Source organism: Tenebrio molitor, chromosome 7 (genome assembly GCF_963966145.1).
Source record: "Tenebrio molitor chromosome 7, icTenMoli1.1, whole genome shotgun sequence".
In the NCBI taxonomy this organism is placed as follows: domain Eukaryota; kingdom Metazoa; phylum Arthropoda; class Insecta; order Coleoptera; family Tenebrionidae; genus Tenebrio; species Tenebrio molitor.
In genome coordinates, this window is record NC_091052.1 from 15964769 (window position 1) to 15982745 (window position 17977).

The window sequence follows — 17977 nt, forward strand, 5'->3', positions numbered from 1 at the left end:
TGTAATCTGGCTCGATCTGCTGCTCGAGATCGGATGCAAAATTTTCCTTACAAGATTTTCATCTAAACAGGTAAAAATACGCGAACAATGTTTTAGATGTTGAACAGAAAGCGAGTTTGATTAAATGAAAATCTGAAGCTAACGTCGTCCCGTTCATTTTTCCCGACCGACGAAAATTCCGTTACCGTTACGAAATCCAAGAGGAAATTTTCTTTGTCGGAGCGGCAAATAAGGAAAAAGACAAAAGTGAAATAATTTTATCACGTCGGAGAAAAGTCCAGCTTTCGTTGTTAAAAAATACAACGACAAAATCGAGTGAAAATATTCAATCGACCATAATGAAAGGGCATTTAATGACGCAGCTCCTCTGCGAATTTCCTTCTTGATCGATTCGGATTAGCCTATCAAGTTGTCGGCGAAGTTTCACGGGACCCCAGATGCAAACCAAGAAAATAATAAATAAATTAAATTAAAACCCGTCAGAATGAATTAGAGCCTGTCGAAATCGCATGATGTATGAGCTGCTTCGATTAAATAAAATATCGGAGCTTCTGCTTAGCACATTAAAGGTAGGTCTTCACCGACGCATCGAGGAAACTTTTTTTTTCAAAAACTCCCAACAGTGTGTTATTTGTACCTACCTATCATTTGAAACAATGCAATTTTAACCGTTGCGTACGATGCCTGCAAGTGAGCGTTTCCCTCAAAACGCCACCACCGACCTGTTCATAATTTCCGCCGTCATCAAACTTGATCGCTGCTGCACCTGCACAGCCCCACATTCGATAGATAATTTTCCGAAATTGAGCGTAAATCATATGGACCATTAGCGTTCGCTCCGGAGCTCATGAATATCGGCCCAATTTCTACTGAGATGTTTTAATGGAATTTTTCGTGGAGGTGGTGCATTCATTCACCCACTTTGATATCTCGGTAACGCCATCAAATGAGCAATTCCGGAGCCAATCCGACTCGGTTTGGCGGTTCGATTAAGCCCGGGAATTATGTGGGTTCGATATTTAAATCTATAAGTTAGCATTTCTGTGCAAAAGGACGCCGTCACGTTCATCCCTTTATCTTTATCTCCCCAAATTGGCGGTTAGGGTTCCTCTAATCAATTGTTTTGTAAGTTTATGGGCCCTTTAAATTGGAAAAATAACCGGAACGGGACGAGATAATTAAATTCCTAATCGACCCACCACTACGTACGAATAAATCGCAGCATATTAAGCCGAATGAGACCGAGATTATGCATTCGTTGACACAGCCACGTCCAAATTGCCGCATACGGCATGCTAGGTCTTACCTTTACTTTCAACAGTTGTTATTATTCTGCAGATTCGAGCCGAACCCTTTGACAACACGCTCGGTTCGTCTAATTTATTAAGCTCGCAACACGTATAGGTAAGAGAACGCACATTTAATTCGAGGATCACTAAAAGGGTCCATTAAAGGCTTAGTTTACTCTTTATATCTTGTTATATGGTTGGCGTGTTTAATTTTATATTCGGTAATGGCGGAACTTTACAAATTACCAAACTCTATTAAGTTACAGATACAGAGTGTCTATAAAAGAACATACATCAAGAGTGCTGTGGAATTGTGCGGCTCTATACTTTTTTTGACCGAACTATGTCAAGCCGTTGAAGCCGGTAAATTAGGTATCATTGATGTCAAATGACACATGTCAAATAAATACGTTTTAGCGTCAGAGCGTCAGTTTCTCAGTTTAGTTCAGTTGTGAATTCCGTGTCTCAGTTGTTTTCCTTGTGATTTTCTTCAACAGTCTTTATCAAGACTAAAACGATTTTCCGCGTAAGCGTGAATTGTGAATAATACCAGAAACAAGTTACGGAGTTGCGAAGGTAAGACAGTTATTTTCGTACGTTTACAGTAAGTAATAAGCAATCTTTTCAGTAAACCGCAATGGTTTTATCGCTAGAGCAAAACACCTTCATTGTGATGTCGTATTACCGAAATGGTACCCTGCAGAATGGAGAGTGGGTTTACTCGATAAACGCTTGCAAGGAAGAATTTTTTGCAAAATTTCCAAATTGCAACGTCGTGGAAGCAAATTTAATTGCACACATTAGAAGGGTTGTGAATAGATTTGTGGCAACTGGAAGTGTTGAAAAGGGTAAAAGTGTAGGAAGACCGCCAGTCAATGAAGAAATTGTTGAAGATTTACGCCAACGAATTGAACAAAGCCCAAAAACATCTCTCAGGAAGTTATCACTTCAGGCTGATGTACCACTTTCCACTTGCCAAAAAATTGTTAGAAAAAACCTGAACTTATATCCGTACAAGATCACTACACTTCAAGAACTTCGACCAGGTGATTCTGAGAGGCGCTTAGAATACTGCAATTGGTTTTTAAACAATTTGAATGATGACAGGTTTGTAATGATGAATTGAATTAAAAAATTTTAATATTAACTTTGCTTGCAGATTATTAGACATCAGTTTTTTTTCGGACGAAGCATGGGTTCATTTATCTGGATATGTAAATTCACAAAACTATAGAGTATGGAGTTCAGAAAATCCACATGCATTTGTAGAAACCCGATTGCATCCTGTAAAGGTTGGAGTGTGGATTGCTGTCTCACGAAGGCGTTTAATTGGACCGATATTTTTCCATGAAACTATAAATGCCACTAGATACCGGGAACAAATTTTAGAAATATTTATTAATCAGCTGGATGATGAAGAATTGCAGAATGGATACTTTCAACACGACGGTGCTACAGCTCACACAACACAAGAGAATTTGGTTTATCTTCAACAATTTTATGGCAATAGAATTATAAGTAATAGATTAAATCCTGAATTTCCCCCACGTTCTCCAGATTTAACACCGTTAGATTTTTGTATATTTGGCCATCTAAAAAATGAAGTTTTTAAAAGGAGAATGCACACTTTGGAGGAACTTATGGAGGAAATAAGAAACTGCTGCAACACTATAGACCAGCAGATGCTGCAGAATATCTTTAATAATAAAAAGAAACGAATTAGGAAATGTTTAGAACATAATGGGGGCCACTTTCAACAATTTCTGTAAAATTGGGTAGGTACTGTGACGATTTTATCGGTCGGTAAAACCACCCGCAAATTCGTCCCCACTAATTAGTGAAGAGCGCCGACGCAAAACCCGCAACGGATAACGGAAGAACTCGTTCTCTCTTCCGTGCAAAGGTCCACCGAACAACACGTAGTACCGTTTCGCCGAGTTAAAATTAGTGTCCGAGCATTCAGTGTAATAACGTCTCGGAGGCGAAGGTCAAAGGACCGATTAAATTAACCGGCGAAAAGACAAACTCGCGACCATTTAGGGATCGGATCCGGAAACGTCGAAGACGGATAAATTTCGGTACTAGCGTCGCAAGTAAGTACGACCTCGAAACCAAAATGGCGGCTCTCGCAGCTAGAAAATTTTCACTGTTCCCACAGGCGACCAGCAGGACTCTCCTTTCCAGGACTATATTTCAGTCTCAATCAACATTCCATCGAGACTCTCAATTTTCTCAACACCCACGACTCCCTCGAGTCGCTCAACTTCCACCACTCAGTTCTCCAGTCGCACCACCTCGTGGAGACACCCCTCAGTGAAGCCCAACCAGGGAGGAAGCGAGCCTCGACTCCGGAGGAGCTACGTCGGCGGCTACCACACACATTCCGACGAATTATTACTGTCCACCCTCGAGCCACCTTCGGCCCCACTGAACCACGCGACGTCATCCAAGCCTGAACGAGGAGTGACCAGTACTCGCAATATCGCACCCTGCGCGGTGCAGAGACCGGGCAAGCCGCCCCTGTAATTTCAGGACCCAATAAATGTTGTGCTGTCTTTTGAACTTTGGCATCTCTTTCTCCCTTCCGTACTCCAATCAGGACACCAGAAATCTGTTTGTGGCCGACCTGCCTTTTGGGTCGTAATAGTACCCTTGAAATAGAGAATACATAAACCCCCAAAATGTGTTTGTTTTAATTACCCCGAATCTTCATTATGAGGTGTCTGCAGAAGTTATGTTTTGATAGTTTATACCTAATAAAAATGTGAATTATTGTTAGTCCATCGAGTATTACAAATTGGAAGTGATCATTCTTCAGACAACACTAATTAATGAAAAATAGATACGATGGCATGTGGTGTGTTCTGTACCTAACAGAAATTTATTATAAAAATCGAAAAACCTGTCATTAATGAAGTTACATAACCTCTGTTTTTCTATTTGGTACCACAATATGCTACAAAGCGGCAAAAATCAAATATATTCGAGTTCCACAGCACTCTTGATGTATGTTCTTTTATAGACACTCTGTACATCAACTGAATCCAAGTTACCTGTTTTAATAGTAATAATTACGGTTCGGCCATTCGATCTTTCTCTCTCCCTCCCTACCGCTCAATCTCACTCACACTTTTGTAAATCCGATTCTGGACATTCCCCCAAAAGTACCAAACTATCGATCTGCGGATCAAACAAGAACTTTTGAATATTTAAAAGCGAGCAGGTGTTGAAATTTTTAGTTTATAATCATGCACTGAGAGCTTTGACTAGTTTAGTTTAAAAATTTATAAAAATTGCGTGCTTTTACGTCGCCACTTTGTTATTCAAAGACCTCACTTTAATGTACGTCACGGCACAAAAGGTTTGCCGTTGTTAAAATTTTCAAATTACACTTTAAATTAGTCGACGTCGCCGTATTTTAACAAATTGCCCGAGGAAAAAATCGACGCTTTCACCAAACAACATTATTCCCTTCGCACTCGAACGATTATGAAACAAATTTATTAAAACGGGGACGGACTAATGTAAATTTCATTTTAACGTAATGCATATGTCCACAAGTTCGATTCTGCATGTAACGCAAAATATTTACGTTCAAAATGAAAATTATTTCTGTTTATTTCACGCATACGAATATACAACATTTCTGACCGATTTATTTATAACAGAATGTTCGACTTGCTTCACTGGCGCCAACGTTTCTTTTGCGGTAACAAAAAGCTGGTCGAAATACCCGTGTAGACTGTATCATTTAAGGCCATGTCACGGCAATTAGGTCTACGAAATTTATACAGTCTGATTTTGGAAGTTGTGCAGATATTTTAACCTGAGGTAGTACGTATTATAAAAGGCAAAAAAACCCAACTTGCCTTGTACAAATGTTAATGGTTTACAAGAGAATCAAAGGAATCAGTTTGTTTGAGAACCGCAAAAAAATTTCAAATTTGGCGGGCAATTTTTTGAGTTTCATCGTGAATTTTTGAAAAAATTTGTAAAGTGATGATAAAATAGTGCCTGCAACTTATTCAGAAAACTACAAAGGCTTAAACAACAAAGTGAAAAGACTGTAATTGTGACTAAAAGCATAAAATGAAACATCAAAGAAGTTGCTCAAAATGGCCGTCATCGTTTACAGTACATGGATTCAGCACGACGTGTCCAAGAAACCGGAACTCAATTCAGAATGTATCTGTTTTTACGAATTTCCTGAGTTGCGTTTTGAACATAAAAAGACGGAGCACCATCTACCACATTTCTTGTCGAATTACTAGAAAATTTTCCTCGGGTAATTCCGGCAAATTTTCGTTTAATTCAAACGGCGGGGTAGCACATACGGACCTACGATATGATTTTCAACAATCCCAACACTCACGTTATTGAAAATTACTGCTGGAAGTAACGCTCTTGGATTTCGTGAGGAATTTCGTCTTCTGCAACTAAAATGCGATCATCTCGTCGGCGGCCAAGATCACGCTTAATCGTAGGAAACGCCCGAAATCGTGAAAATGCTGCACAACGTTGACAAAGGTTCGTGCAACAAAAAAAGTCTACTATGTACTCTTTTTTGAAAAACTTGTAGCTCCTTTTTCTTGAAAAATTTCAACATTTGTATAAGACATCATTGGCTTAATCGTTACCTATTATGGAGTTCTTTCAAGGGTTAAAATATCTGCACAACTTTCAAAGTCACCCTGTACATAAATACAGCTGTATTTCCTCAGATAAAAAAAACAAATAAAAGAAATATCAAATTCAACTCGACTTTTAATATAACTGTAACTAAACATCAAACAAAAATCGGTCCTCGATGTGGATTATAATTTCTGGTAAAACTCCCACATTCGTATCAATCATACTGAGATAATACGCGACCCTTGTTGATCTTTTCATCGCCTTTTCACCCCTTTTCATGACGCGAAACCAGACATTTTGTTTTTTTTTTCGTTTTTACGTTTGGTCACATTATTGGTAGATATGTCAATGCTATAACTTTGTACAACACCGGTTGACAACGACAGCTAAGTTTGATTTATTTGTCCGTGTCCCATCGTCAATAATGGCACAAAGAAATATGTTATCGACTTATCACGAACAATAATACGAAATGTCGGATGAAAGCTGATGGATTTTATATAGTTACGTCGATAACGGAAACGAAATTGTAGCTCGGAATTGTTGGACATGAAAATATGAGTTGATGCTTTCCTTTCTTTTTTTGATATGTGAATTCCAGATAATCAGTTGCTGTCGTCCCAAGAGTCAATTTCGTGCATTATCTAGTAAATTAGGTCCCGGATGTCCGTCGTCACCAAGACAATAGAGACATTTAAGATTTCATCGATTTTTAAACGCAAAACTGGAATCAAGTTGGAGTGGTATTTATTTTGGCCAACAATTTCCAATAGAACGCGAATTTACACGATAAAATGTGTGAATGGATAAGCTGTGTAGAACAACAAATTCGACTAAAATATTCACAACACTACCTGCGGTAAGGGTCTTCTTCCGAACTAACTGCTAGCATATCCATTCCGCTTCTTCTTCCTGCTTGGAGCAATTTTTTATAAAAGACGTTTTATGTGTGAAAACCCTCTCATATAAAGGGCGATACGTTATTTCCGAGTGGGTTGTGTGCAAATGTCCTAACTCTCTTTTAGATCATCGTTTTTCTCGGGCTTTTTTCTCTCAAAGTCGGGATTCTGATAATGCAGCCATTGTCGACACCGTTGAGTAATTACGGTGGGACTTTATCAGGAAGGTGTCGCCGGACAATGGCTTGATATTATCTGGAAAGGCGAGCCGATAATAGTGAAACATTGCACTTTGTAGCTCTTTACTTCTGATATCGTATGACGTATGTTGCTGTTTATCCGAAACCGTCTGAAGGATTTACGAGCTCAGATTATAATTGATTTCACTTAGAACACAGGGATTGTGAAGCCTTCTGTCAGCGTTGGTTCTATTGTTTCTTTTTTTTTAATAAAACGTCGATTAAATTTTAAAGAGAGAGATACCGAGGGCTAAATTGTTGTCTGAATTATTTAGGAAGCAAAGTCTCGCAAGCCTTGCACATTATGGAAACAAGGAAAAACCAGAGTCAACTTGTTAAAATCTTATCCGACATTTTCCAGAGTCAAGCTGTTGCTGCTTTGACCATCGAGATTTATGAGTTAGTAGGCACTTGGGATTTCGTGGTCATCATCGGAGTCAAGAGATCTTTCCTTGTTTCAGTGTATATGGACCATATGCCTCTGGTATTCCGGTTCAGCGTAGATTTCTTACAAACCCCTCTTCAAATAAATCCCTGTCAGATACACCAACCCTCGCCGGAAATGTAATAACGATAATAACCAGAAAAACACCAAACATCCGGACACTTTTCGCTCATAATTCAAAATGTCGCTTCGATTTAGCTATAATAATTGCTCCCTCGATTTTACACCTCCAGGATTTAATGCATTTCAGCCAATTACGTTCCGACATTTTACATTCTCGGTTCAATCGAAGAGAGCTTTAATTTTCCGCGAGAAAAGCTCACAAGCTTCTGAATGCACTAGTCGTGATTGCGCTTTTGTATCAGGTGACATTGATGCATTGTAAGTCGTTATTTTCGCCTCTTCTTCGAGCTCTCGAACGGCACAGGTCCGTGTCGTCACATTTAGACTAACTCTGTTGTTAACTTATCACACATGTTCGACGTTTCGGAAGAAAGTTTTTTCTTTATGTGTGTCGTTCCTTAGTGACGATAGACTTTCCAGTCAATGTCTCGTTCGAAGCAGATCCACCAAGAATCGCTTTTCCAGATAGTTTCCCGACAAGGGTGCTAGTTATGATACGCGGAACTCGCCTCTTAACACCTGCACGATCCTTTCTAACCAAAAAATACGGAACTCTTAAACAAATTTTCAAAACTGAGATTATTAAAGTAAAAATAATATCGGATGTTCATTTAAATTTTTCCTCGAAGAGTCGATTGTGAATGTGAACGCACCACGGATTACAGATCACGGATCAGATGTTTAAATCTAACCTCACTTTTGCGTTATTTGTGTTTTTACTCTGCAAACTAACGAATGGTATCGGGTGATTTAAAATGATTGTGGATAAATATGGCAACTATGTACAGTCACGGCCACGGAATTTCGTCAGTCGTCATTCAACTGACATCAGCTGCAAAACAGGTTTTATACGGGGTTATTCACGAGAGGGGTACTTCTGAATGTTTATTTTGCCGCAACCAACAATACCAATGGCAGTAACTACTAAATCAAATGTGTTATTTCTTTTAAATTAGAAATCAAAGTAAGTTGGATAGATTTGTGAGAAATGTCAGATTGACAGATAACCTGTATTTAATCAAAATTCAACAAATTAATTTAGTGTAAAAGGTGTTCGAAGTGTCTACCATCGGCTTCTAAACATCCGCAGCGGCGACAGAATTCTTTCCACACTCTTCATAAATGAGGAACATGTTAGTTTTTTCGTCGTTATTGTAAAAACACATTTTTCGAATTGACAAAGATTTTTTTTATTTCAATATTTCTAACCCCACATTGGAATTTTTGACATGGATGTCAATTTGACAATCAATTTTTATTGTGCGTGACAGAATTTCTGTCACAAACATTTTGAATGTCAGTCATAATGACAATAAAACTTAGACAGTAAAATAACTGACGAAATTCCGTGGCCGTAGGTAACTGTACTATTACGGGCAAAAAAAGTGGGACATCAACGTCATTGTCTTGACTTTTAATGTGAAATAACCCTTATCTGATTCCAACCCTACTTTGAATTGATTGACGTTGTCATTAAGTATTGTAGGTTGTAGGGAATGATTGTAGGTAAGCACGTAGTGAATATTTATTTAATGCAAAGTTCCAATCAAAATCTACCTTAGTTATCAAAAGAAGAGGGCATTTGGAAAAGGAAAATAGGAGTATAAAATAAATTTTAAAACTGTCAGCTGTAAAAGTGTCAAAAAAAATGACAATAAAGCTTATCGAGTCAAAAGTTGGATTGTATTCAATAAAGGTCAGTTCACACATATTTGTCAGTTAAATGTCAGTTGTGGCCAAGATTCCGTGTCCGGAATAGTACAAAAATGTACAGTCATATTCAGATAAATCTGGGACAATTTTATCTTTCGAGGGTAATGTGGGCTGAACATTGAACAATATTTCCATGGATTTTTTGCTGCCAGAACAATTAGCAGATTTCATTTATTTGTCAGAATTTTGTAATTTACACTGTGTAATATCAAGGCTTATTGTCATCAAAAAGTCAAAAATAATTTAAACGTCAATTAGTAGCATCATGAGTCGCCACGCCAATGTCACAATTAACGTCAAATAAATAATGTAAAGGTTAAGATCGATTTACAATTGAGTATTTCAAAGTTTGTCAAAAAATGACATTGACGACCCAAATATTTTGCATTTCACTGTATGAATAAAATGTTGCACCCGTCTTCTGAAGTTCTTTTTATAAACACTAATTAGCTAAAACAATATGTCTAAAAGCGACGACCTTCGACCCTCGCCTCGAACCTGATAAATTGTCGTGTTCGCCGTCAAGCCGAGACCGTTCCTTCATTAAATTATCACAGGTCTTTTCGGGCCGTAACATTAAAGCCATGTTGGCAAACTGGTTGGCGGGAAATGTAGATGTAGCCGCAACACATCCCTTCGGCTAAGACACACCATATGCCCTCGCGTTTCATCCGCTACATTTAAGCCGCACATGTAAATTTATGCAGTCACAGTAACTGCATGAACTGCGTCTTGATGTCTAAGCCGAGGCATTCATTTGGAATTACGAATGGCATGTTCTCGGCACGGGGTATTTCACTAGTGTCATAAGTGTTATATAAGATTGCAATTTAGCGTGATTAATTGTTACTACAGTTTAGTGAATAACATGAATGCACCTTCTATAGAACGTACAAACGGCTGCAATAAATCAAATACACAAAATCGACTCGGTTGCATGATCTCGAAACTGGAAAGGTGTCATTGTTGCACTTAAATTAAATAATATTGCTTCTGGAATTATTTCCGTCTGTGTAAAAGGGTTTCGTTAAGGAGCTTCAGACACTCTGAAGAGAAACAGATTATTCGGTATCGAACTGGCAACTTGGCTTTGCTCACACCGTGACCTCCACAAGGACCACGACAGACATCACAGATGGAGCCTTCAACTTTCAATTTCCTGGTACGAAAATGCTCCTTAAGAAATTATGGTCGTTAATGTAAAAAGTTTGTTTACCTAAGTTAAGAAGAAGGGAGATTAAGAATTTTATGTCGTGATTTTAGGGATCTATGTCTTAGCTTTGTACAAATTACATTCTCCAGAGGTGACAATTATCGTACAAGTTAAAAGGCAACCTTCACGAAATTGACATTTTTTAAAGAAGTATGTATCTAAAAAACTACTCGATTCAAGGTGATCTGCGTCAAAAATATATCACCGTTTTCTTTATCACGGAGTGGCACTCTTCTAAGAAACATAAACCCAATAAAACCATTCCGGTCCTGATTAAAACACCTCGTAAAAAACTTTCAAGGAGTCAATGACCAATATTCAGCCGGATCCGGAAGAGCGTCTCATAAAACTAGTGATTGGAGACGGAGCTTTAATACGTTTACTACTCTGGGATTGGTGCTTCATCATGACGAAACAGGACAGGAGAAGGAATAATGTGTACACACAGGTTACATGCAGAGCCCGACAGAATGATTGAAAATGCAACCCACAATACATTTGTGGATATTTGTTTTTTGATTTAAAAGACGTAAAACATATTTTTACCCATTTGCGATGACGTCATTATCTAGTAACTTCGTGTACGTTTGAGCTAGAATCAGAAACAAATTTGGATTGATCAAAAATAACTAATGGGTGATTCAAAATGATTGTGGATAAATATGGCGACTATGTACGAAAATTTATGTGGGAACTGTGTGGATGGGGTAGAGTTGACATTTGTATGACATTTCATATGCGTGCATTTGATTTTTTTTTATAGCATTGCACATTGACTTGACAATTTTCAAAATTGCACGACTACGAAGTGTCAAAGAAATCTCAACTCTATCCTACCCACACAAATTTTCGTACATGGTTGCCATATTTATCCACAATCATTTTGAATCACCCAATACTACACTCAGCGACAAAATTAACCGCCCACCAAAATTTTATTAACTATTTCCAAATAAATCATAGTTTAGCTGAGTTTTTATTTGATTTATCTCATTTATGTATTACAGTAGACTGATTATTAAGTCGCCTTTGATGCTTTTTCTTTGTCCATAAAATTTGATTTGACAAAGCGGATGGGCCGTTAATTGTGCCGCTGAGTATAAGTTTCAAATTTGTTGACAATTGATTCGAAAGGTTACGTTTGTAATCAATGTAATAAGTGAACAATTAAAAATTGTCAAATTGACAGGAGCATAAAATAGCCACAAAGTAACCAATAATAAATAAACGCATGGCTTTTTTTTTGTTTCTGTCGTTTCAGTATAGAGAAAGCGAGGAAGGAAATCGTGACGTCATCCCAAAAGGGGAAAAATTGAACTGTAGCTGTACAGTTTGTAAATTTTGACATACCTAAACGTCATTCGCTTGCTTAAATGAAAAAACGAGGAGTTTTTGGGAAAATGTTTATTGTCTGCATAACCGCGCAACGGCAGAAGCATTTTTATTACATTCGCCATAAATCAGGATCATGTCTGTTTTCTCATCGTTCGAAAACATTTTAATCGTCGTATTTTAACTTTTTCGTAAATGTCAGTTGTGACAAATAAAATTATTGGAAGCAAAGCCATCATGGATTCATAATTTCATTTTAAAACAATATGATATTTAAAATAGCCACGTTAACTTTGGAAATGTATTGTGGGTTGCATTTTCAATTCCGCCGGGCTCATTATCACTCGTAAAACACCCTCTATATTTATTATTTACGATGTCATTGTTGCATTTTAAAATAAGATTCGAGTTCAGTTCGCATAAACCCCCGTTTAACAAATAATTCGCTAATATTTGCCATTTGATTATGTGGAAGTTAAAACCACCTGTGTAAAATTCGTTTAAAATGAGTGTTAGGGTCGCCGTCGTACGAAAACTAAACACTAAGGAGAGTTTTCGAAGTGAGCGGATGCGATCCCTCGAGATCCAGTCGAGTCATTGTGACGATAATAGAGTCAAGTCAATTATTTTTGGTATTCTGTATGCAAAATTGGGTCAGTTGAGTCATAACGGGAACAACGTGTACAGGAAAACTAAGAAGTCCATGTACCGCAGCAGCGATCAACGTGCCTGGTCCTAGAAAGCTCCCCATAACTTAGAAGAGCTTATCCTGGTAAGCACGCCAAGCAAATTGGCTATCCTCTTTGCAAACACCTATACACTTGAGAGCTTAATTATCGCACTTAGCCAACTTAAGTGGTGACGCCCCCGCAGCGTTAAACATTCACCTTCATCCATTTCTTATTCGACGCTCGAACTTGTCCTAATTGAAATTTCCAAGGCTGACGTGTGTGTGAGCTTTTTTGCCGAATTCAATTTTAGTCCGGATTAAGCGATAACTAAACGCAAACCGTGCAATGATCAGAAATGGGCGAGTTAACTGCAAGCTGCAATTTCTGTTGTTGTATAAATTTTAAAATCGTTTACAATCCCGGACATTATAAGTAATTCAGGATTTGATTTAAATCGGCGTGTTTCAATTCGCCCCCGGAAAGCAATATATGTGTAAATGGGGGTTCATAAATGTTGTGAAATTCAGCCGTACAGGTCGCCATATCGATTCTGAAGTTGCAGCAATCGCCATTGCAGACACATATCTCTACCTTCCGAGTACAGGTGGTCGTTAACCGAATCTTGCACCCCCGGAATGCTAAAATATTTATCAGGTTTTTAGATCCGTTCGGGGCATAAATTACGATGGGATTATTGGATTATGGAACTCCTTAGCTTCGACCAAACAGCAATTACTGTTGAATCTTCCCAAATTCTGCCTACGTCATTTCGGCAACCATCAATTACCCGCTCCTGTTACCCGATATTAAAACCACTTTTTCGACACAACGAACCATAAGTCATCTCGTTACTCGTTTACAAGAACGGAACTCGATGACTGTTTTAAGTCGTCGAATTTTTATCGAAACTTGATATTATAACGTTATCGTCCGAATTATACATAATAGTGTAAGAGCCGGTTCATTAATCATCCAGATTTCAGGAGGAGCAGCGTTTGACGAGATCGTTGTCATGGCTGACGTTTCATTGATAGAGGGTCGAGTTACTCCCTTACATTCGTAACGGAAAACTTATCTGAGCGCAACCGGTTTTATGGTTTAACAAGAAATTAGTTAATTGAAGTTTCTGGCGATTAAGTAAGCGGATACTTGCGCAATAAAAATACTTGCTTCAAACTTTTACCCTAAATAATAAATCCGCCGCTCTCATTGAAATTTAAAACGGTCGACCCTACCGGCAAACACCTGAAATTTGGTAAGCCTGCCAACAGTCGAGGATTACGGCCGATTCTGTGGTTTTTCAACAAGCGAATTTATCTCGCAGAATTCAAACAATATTTTTTACCTTGGGTTATTAACTAATTAGCTAGGTAATAACGAAGAATGCGCAGAATTTTCTGTTCTGACGAAAACTGGTTGCATTTCCAGACTGCAAGAACTGTCGATTTTTAGACACAAAAATATCAAACGTTTATTTTAATTAAGTTAATTATGCATCGCCGTATTCTATTGTTCTTCGTTTCATATTCTGCTGCCTAATGAAATTTTACAGACTGAGGTTAAAATTTACGAGAGCTCTTGGGTCATACACGATCCGACTTCCAAAGTGCACACTCTCTGTTTACATTTTCAATTAACGAACCATTTTTGTGTTGAACTAATAAAACGTTTTATTGCCCTTTTGAATAAATGTAAATTGCAAATGAAGTGGCAATATACGTACCCTTCGCTCCCTACTCATTACACTTAATTCAATGTGTACACATTTCAAGAATTGAATTCGTTACGCGACACGAAACACTCAAAACAGAACAGTTCAACACGTGTTCACATCGATGATGTTCCAATCGAACGATATTGTTATTTGCAGAGATGGGGACCTCTTTGTTTGCCACCTTTGTACATGCCAACGTTCAACTTGAAACAAAAACAAATTTTAACCTCACTATTTTGCAGTCATTTCTGCCGACAATAAATCACTTCTTTCATTCCATCCAACAAGAACAGTCTCGAGTGATTGCAATGTTTGTGTAATCGCGAAAAAACACTTAATTTCCAACTCATAACCAGTGAAGTGAGATGTCAGCTTGGAGCGGTTTTCTAACCCTCTTTCCCTAATCTAGTAGCTCTCAACCCTTGTTTACCGTTAACGCAAATTTCATTTCCACTTAAAGACGATTAAATTAACGAGCAAACAAATCGCAGATGCGCAACAACTTATTTAATGTTGGAAGTTTGTCATTTTACATCTTTGCATCTCGGTTGGGACGAAGAAGACAAAGGTCGAAGGGTCGAGTGTTTGTACGAGTACAGTAGACCATGGATTCAAGTGAATTGTGTAATCATGGTTATTGGCGATAAATGTGAGTCATAAAGCAACAAGCGTACGAAATGAAATGGGAATGTATTATTAAAAAAGGTAGAATGTAGCTCGACATGTCCTAATGATATCGAATACCGTTTCATAAAGCGAAAACCACATCCATTTCATAAATTACACTCACCGCAAATAAAGAGGTTTTCCGTGTTGCAGTCCTGTCTCATTTCACTCGCGACGACTGGTCGATGGAACAGCAGGTACGTTTATTGAATTGATGAATTTCACTTATTGATACTCATCTCATTATTTGATCGACGAAATAAATTGATGCCAGTACACACAAAACCTTTTTGTGTTGTTTGTTGCGGAAATATCAACATAAAGTAGGCGTGTCACGAATTTTACAAATTCAGGCTGACATGTCTCCAAAAACGGGCGAGAAAAGTGCGAGAAAAGCCGGAAAGGCTCAAAAGAACATATCGAAGACTGATAAAAAGAAGAAACGCCGAAGGAAAGAAAGTTACGCAATCTACATTTACAAAGTTTTGAAACAGGTCCACCCTGACACAGGAATTTCGAGTAAAGCTATGAACATCATGAACAGCTACGTTAACGACATCTTCGAACGTATAGCAGCTGAAGCGTCGCATTTGGCTCAATACAACAAGAGGTCGACCATCACCAGCAGAGAAATACAAACGGCGGTTCGACTTCTGCTTCCGGGAGAGTTAGCAAAACACGCGGTTTCTGAGGGGACCAAAGCTGTAACCAAATACACCAGTTCCAAGTGATTTGAACGGATATGAAAGATAGTTTGTAAAATTTTAAGTTGTGCATCATTTTCATTATTGTCATAATCATAATTTTAGATTTTTGAAGGGACTGTTGCTTATCGTTGTATTAACTGTACCTACCTACATAAATTCTATAATAAAGTCGAGTAAACTAAAAGAAACGTTCATATAATCCTGTCACGTTCGGTGCACTTTGCAAACTTCCAACCATCGAAAGTTTCTTAAAACAGTGTATAAATAGTTTAACCATCAACCGTAACACGTAATGGCAGTTTTGGCCGAAGGCTTGTATAATGTAGATGTTTATGGCTAGTTGAGTAGTTGCAAGTCATAGATGCACGACTCGCTACGATACTCTGGTCAGAATTCTGCATACCAAACAGTGCAGGTGAAGTTTGAAGTCTGTTGCAATTTAAGTGAACTGTTTACTTTTTTGTTCATTGAAATAAGAATATGTAATTATTACTGATCATATCATGATCATGAATAAGCAAAAGAAAACGTGGAATATCCGTCTTACAACAACAACAACAAGCCAAGAAGAAAATAATATTAACTGTAAACATAACCTTATTCACTCGGTAATAGAGGTATTTTCATATTTGGTGGCGGAAACAAAAGACTGAGAAATGTCACAAAATTGTATTGTCAGTGTCAAATTTCTCATAAACGCCGTCAAAAGGAATGTCTAGGTAAATTTAAATTTTCGCTAAATAGATTGAAAAAATAAATTCTAAGGAAATTTTTGTCAGTGCTTCAAAAGGAAAAGTTATTCTCATATAATCAAACGTATTACAAATTATGTCTTTAGTTCGACGATTAATAACTTTCTTATTGCCAATTTGCTGCATTTCTGTCGAAATCACGAACGTCTTTGAGAAATTTGACACTGACAATACAAATTTGTGACATTTCTCAGTCTTTTGTTTCCGCCATCAAATATGAAAATATCTCTACGTCAACATAGCTGTGTAACATTATAAATATAGTGAATTCCAAAAACACCGAACTATCAAAGTTCCGTCAAGTTGCCACACTGATTATTGACAAAGCTGTTCTAGTACTTTTCAATGTACCGGGTGATTTTAAATGATTGTGACTTTTTTTCATAGGTTGGTAATATTATTGTTGGTTATTCTAAAGTCGTTTTCAACGAGATCCGTGCTGTCAGTGTCATTTTTAATATGTTGGCGCAGATTGTACACACAAATTCATAACCAGTATTCAGAATATAAGAACATCCTAGTTAAAAAAATGTCAAACAAGAAATTGAGGTTATGGTAAAAGATAATTTATATTTCGTGAAACATCAACAACAAACGGTAAAACTCAATCTTCAACATGGCGTAAAACATGGTTAAACGAAGTCATCCTCAGAATCCAAATCAGACTACATTTTTTGTCGGAAATGATAAATAATAATTTGAATTTGTCAATTTGCCGCGTCAAGATAAATTTACCAAATTAGAAAAGTCAAAATTACTAAACTGAAACAGCAAGTGATGCCAACATACTGTCATACCGACAGCACGGATGTCATTGAAAACAACTATACTTTTTAATGTGATTTATTAATACATAAAATGTCAAAATGACGTACGTGCGCCAATGTGTTGATTAAGGTATCAAGTTTGCCAAAAAAAGTGGGACATTAAATTTCTGTCAGTTTTGAAAAATTCGATGTAGTTCAAGCTTTATTGTCATTTTTTTGACACTATTCTAGCTGACAGTTTAAAAATTTATTTTATACTCCCATTTTACTTTTCCAAATGTCCTCTTCTTTTGATAAAGGTAGAATTTGATTGGGACTTTGCATTAAATAAATATTCACTACGTGCTTACTTACAATCATTTCCTACAACCTACAATAATACTTAATGACAACGTCAATCGATAGCTGACTTCCATATCCCCACCATATTAATGACAGTTCTCAGCTATTAGGATAAACAAACCGGTTTTGTAGTAAGTTCTAATAGGGAAGTGCCAAAGTAAAGCATGGTACACTTTCAATGAAAAGTTGTGTTTCAACTTTCAGCCGGGTACATTGCGAATAATAAATTTTCACAAATTGTGACACTTGACAGCACGGATGTTTATGGAATCCACTATACAAATTTTCTTAAAAAAAATATGAAGTAAAACAAATTATCTGAAAAAACACACGCGAAACTTACCTTTACTTCATTCTCGTCGAATTTTCCTCGTCAAGACCAAATTATTAGATTTTTTGGTAGTGTGATTTTTACTTCAATAATATTTTAGCGGTGTATTCTGTAACTGCTCCGCTAAATTTTAAAGGCAGTT

General features: G+C 37.4%; 1 protein-coding gene and 2 long non-coding RNA genes across 3 annotated transcripts; all 3 read left to right on the plus strand.

Annotated features, from left to right (window-relative positions):
• The first annotated feature begins 1565 nt into the window (after positions 1-1565).
• On the plus strand, positions 1566-2488 carry LOC138135106 (uncharacterized). The gene is made up of 3 exons (XR_011160863.1): positions 1566-1865; positions 1918-2396; positions 2449-2488. It is a non-coding gene; the product is annotated as an uncharacterized lncRNA (long non-coding RNA).
• Positions 2489-2490: 2 nt separating this feature from the next.
• On the plus strand, positions 2491-3851 carry LOC138135105 (uncharacterized). Its single transcript, XR_011160862.1, has 2 exons — positions 2491-3382; positions 3448-3851. It is a non-coding gene; the product is annotated as an uncharacterized lncRNA (long non-coding RNA).
• Positions 3852-14550: 10699 nt separating this feature from the next.
• On the plus strand, positions 14551-15831 carry LOC138134688 (histone H2B-like). Its single transcript, XM_069053092.1, has one exon. The coding sequence runs from the start codon at positions 15296-15298 to the stop codon at positions 15665-15667; it is 372 nt and encodes a 123-aa protein (XP_068909193.1). The 5' UTR covers positions 14551-15295; the 3' UTR covers positions 15668-15831.
• The last annotated feature ends 2146 nt before the right edge of the window (positions 15832-17977 follow it).

Coding starts and splice junctions, on each gene's coding strand:
- LOC138134688 (XM_069053092.1), top strand. CDS start 15,296: ATGTCTCCAAAAACGGGCGAGAAAAGTGCGAGAAAAGCCGGAAAGGCT.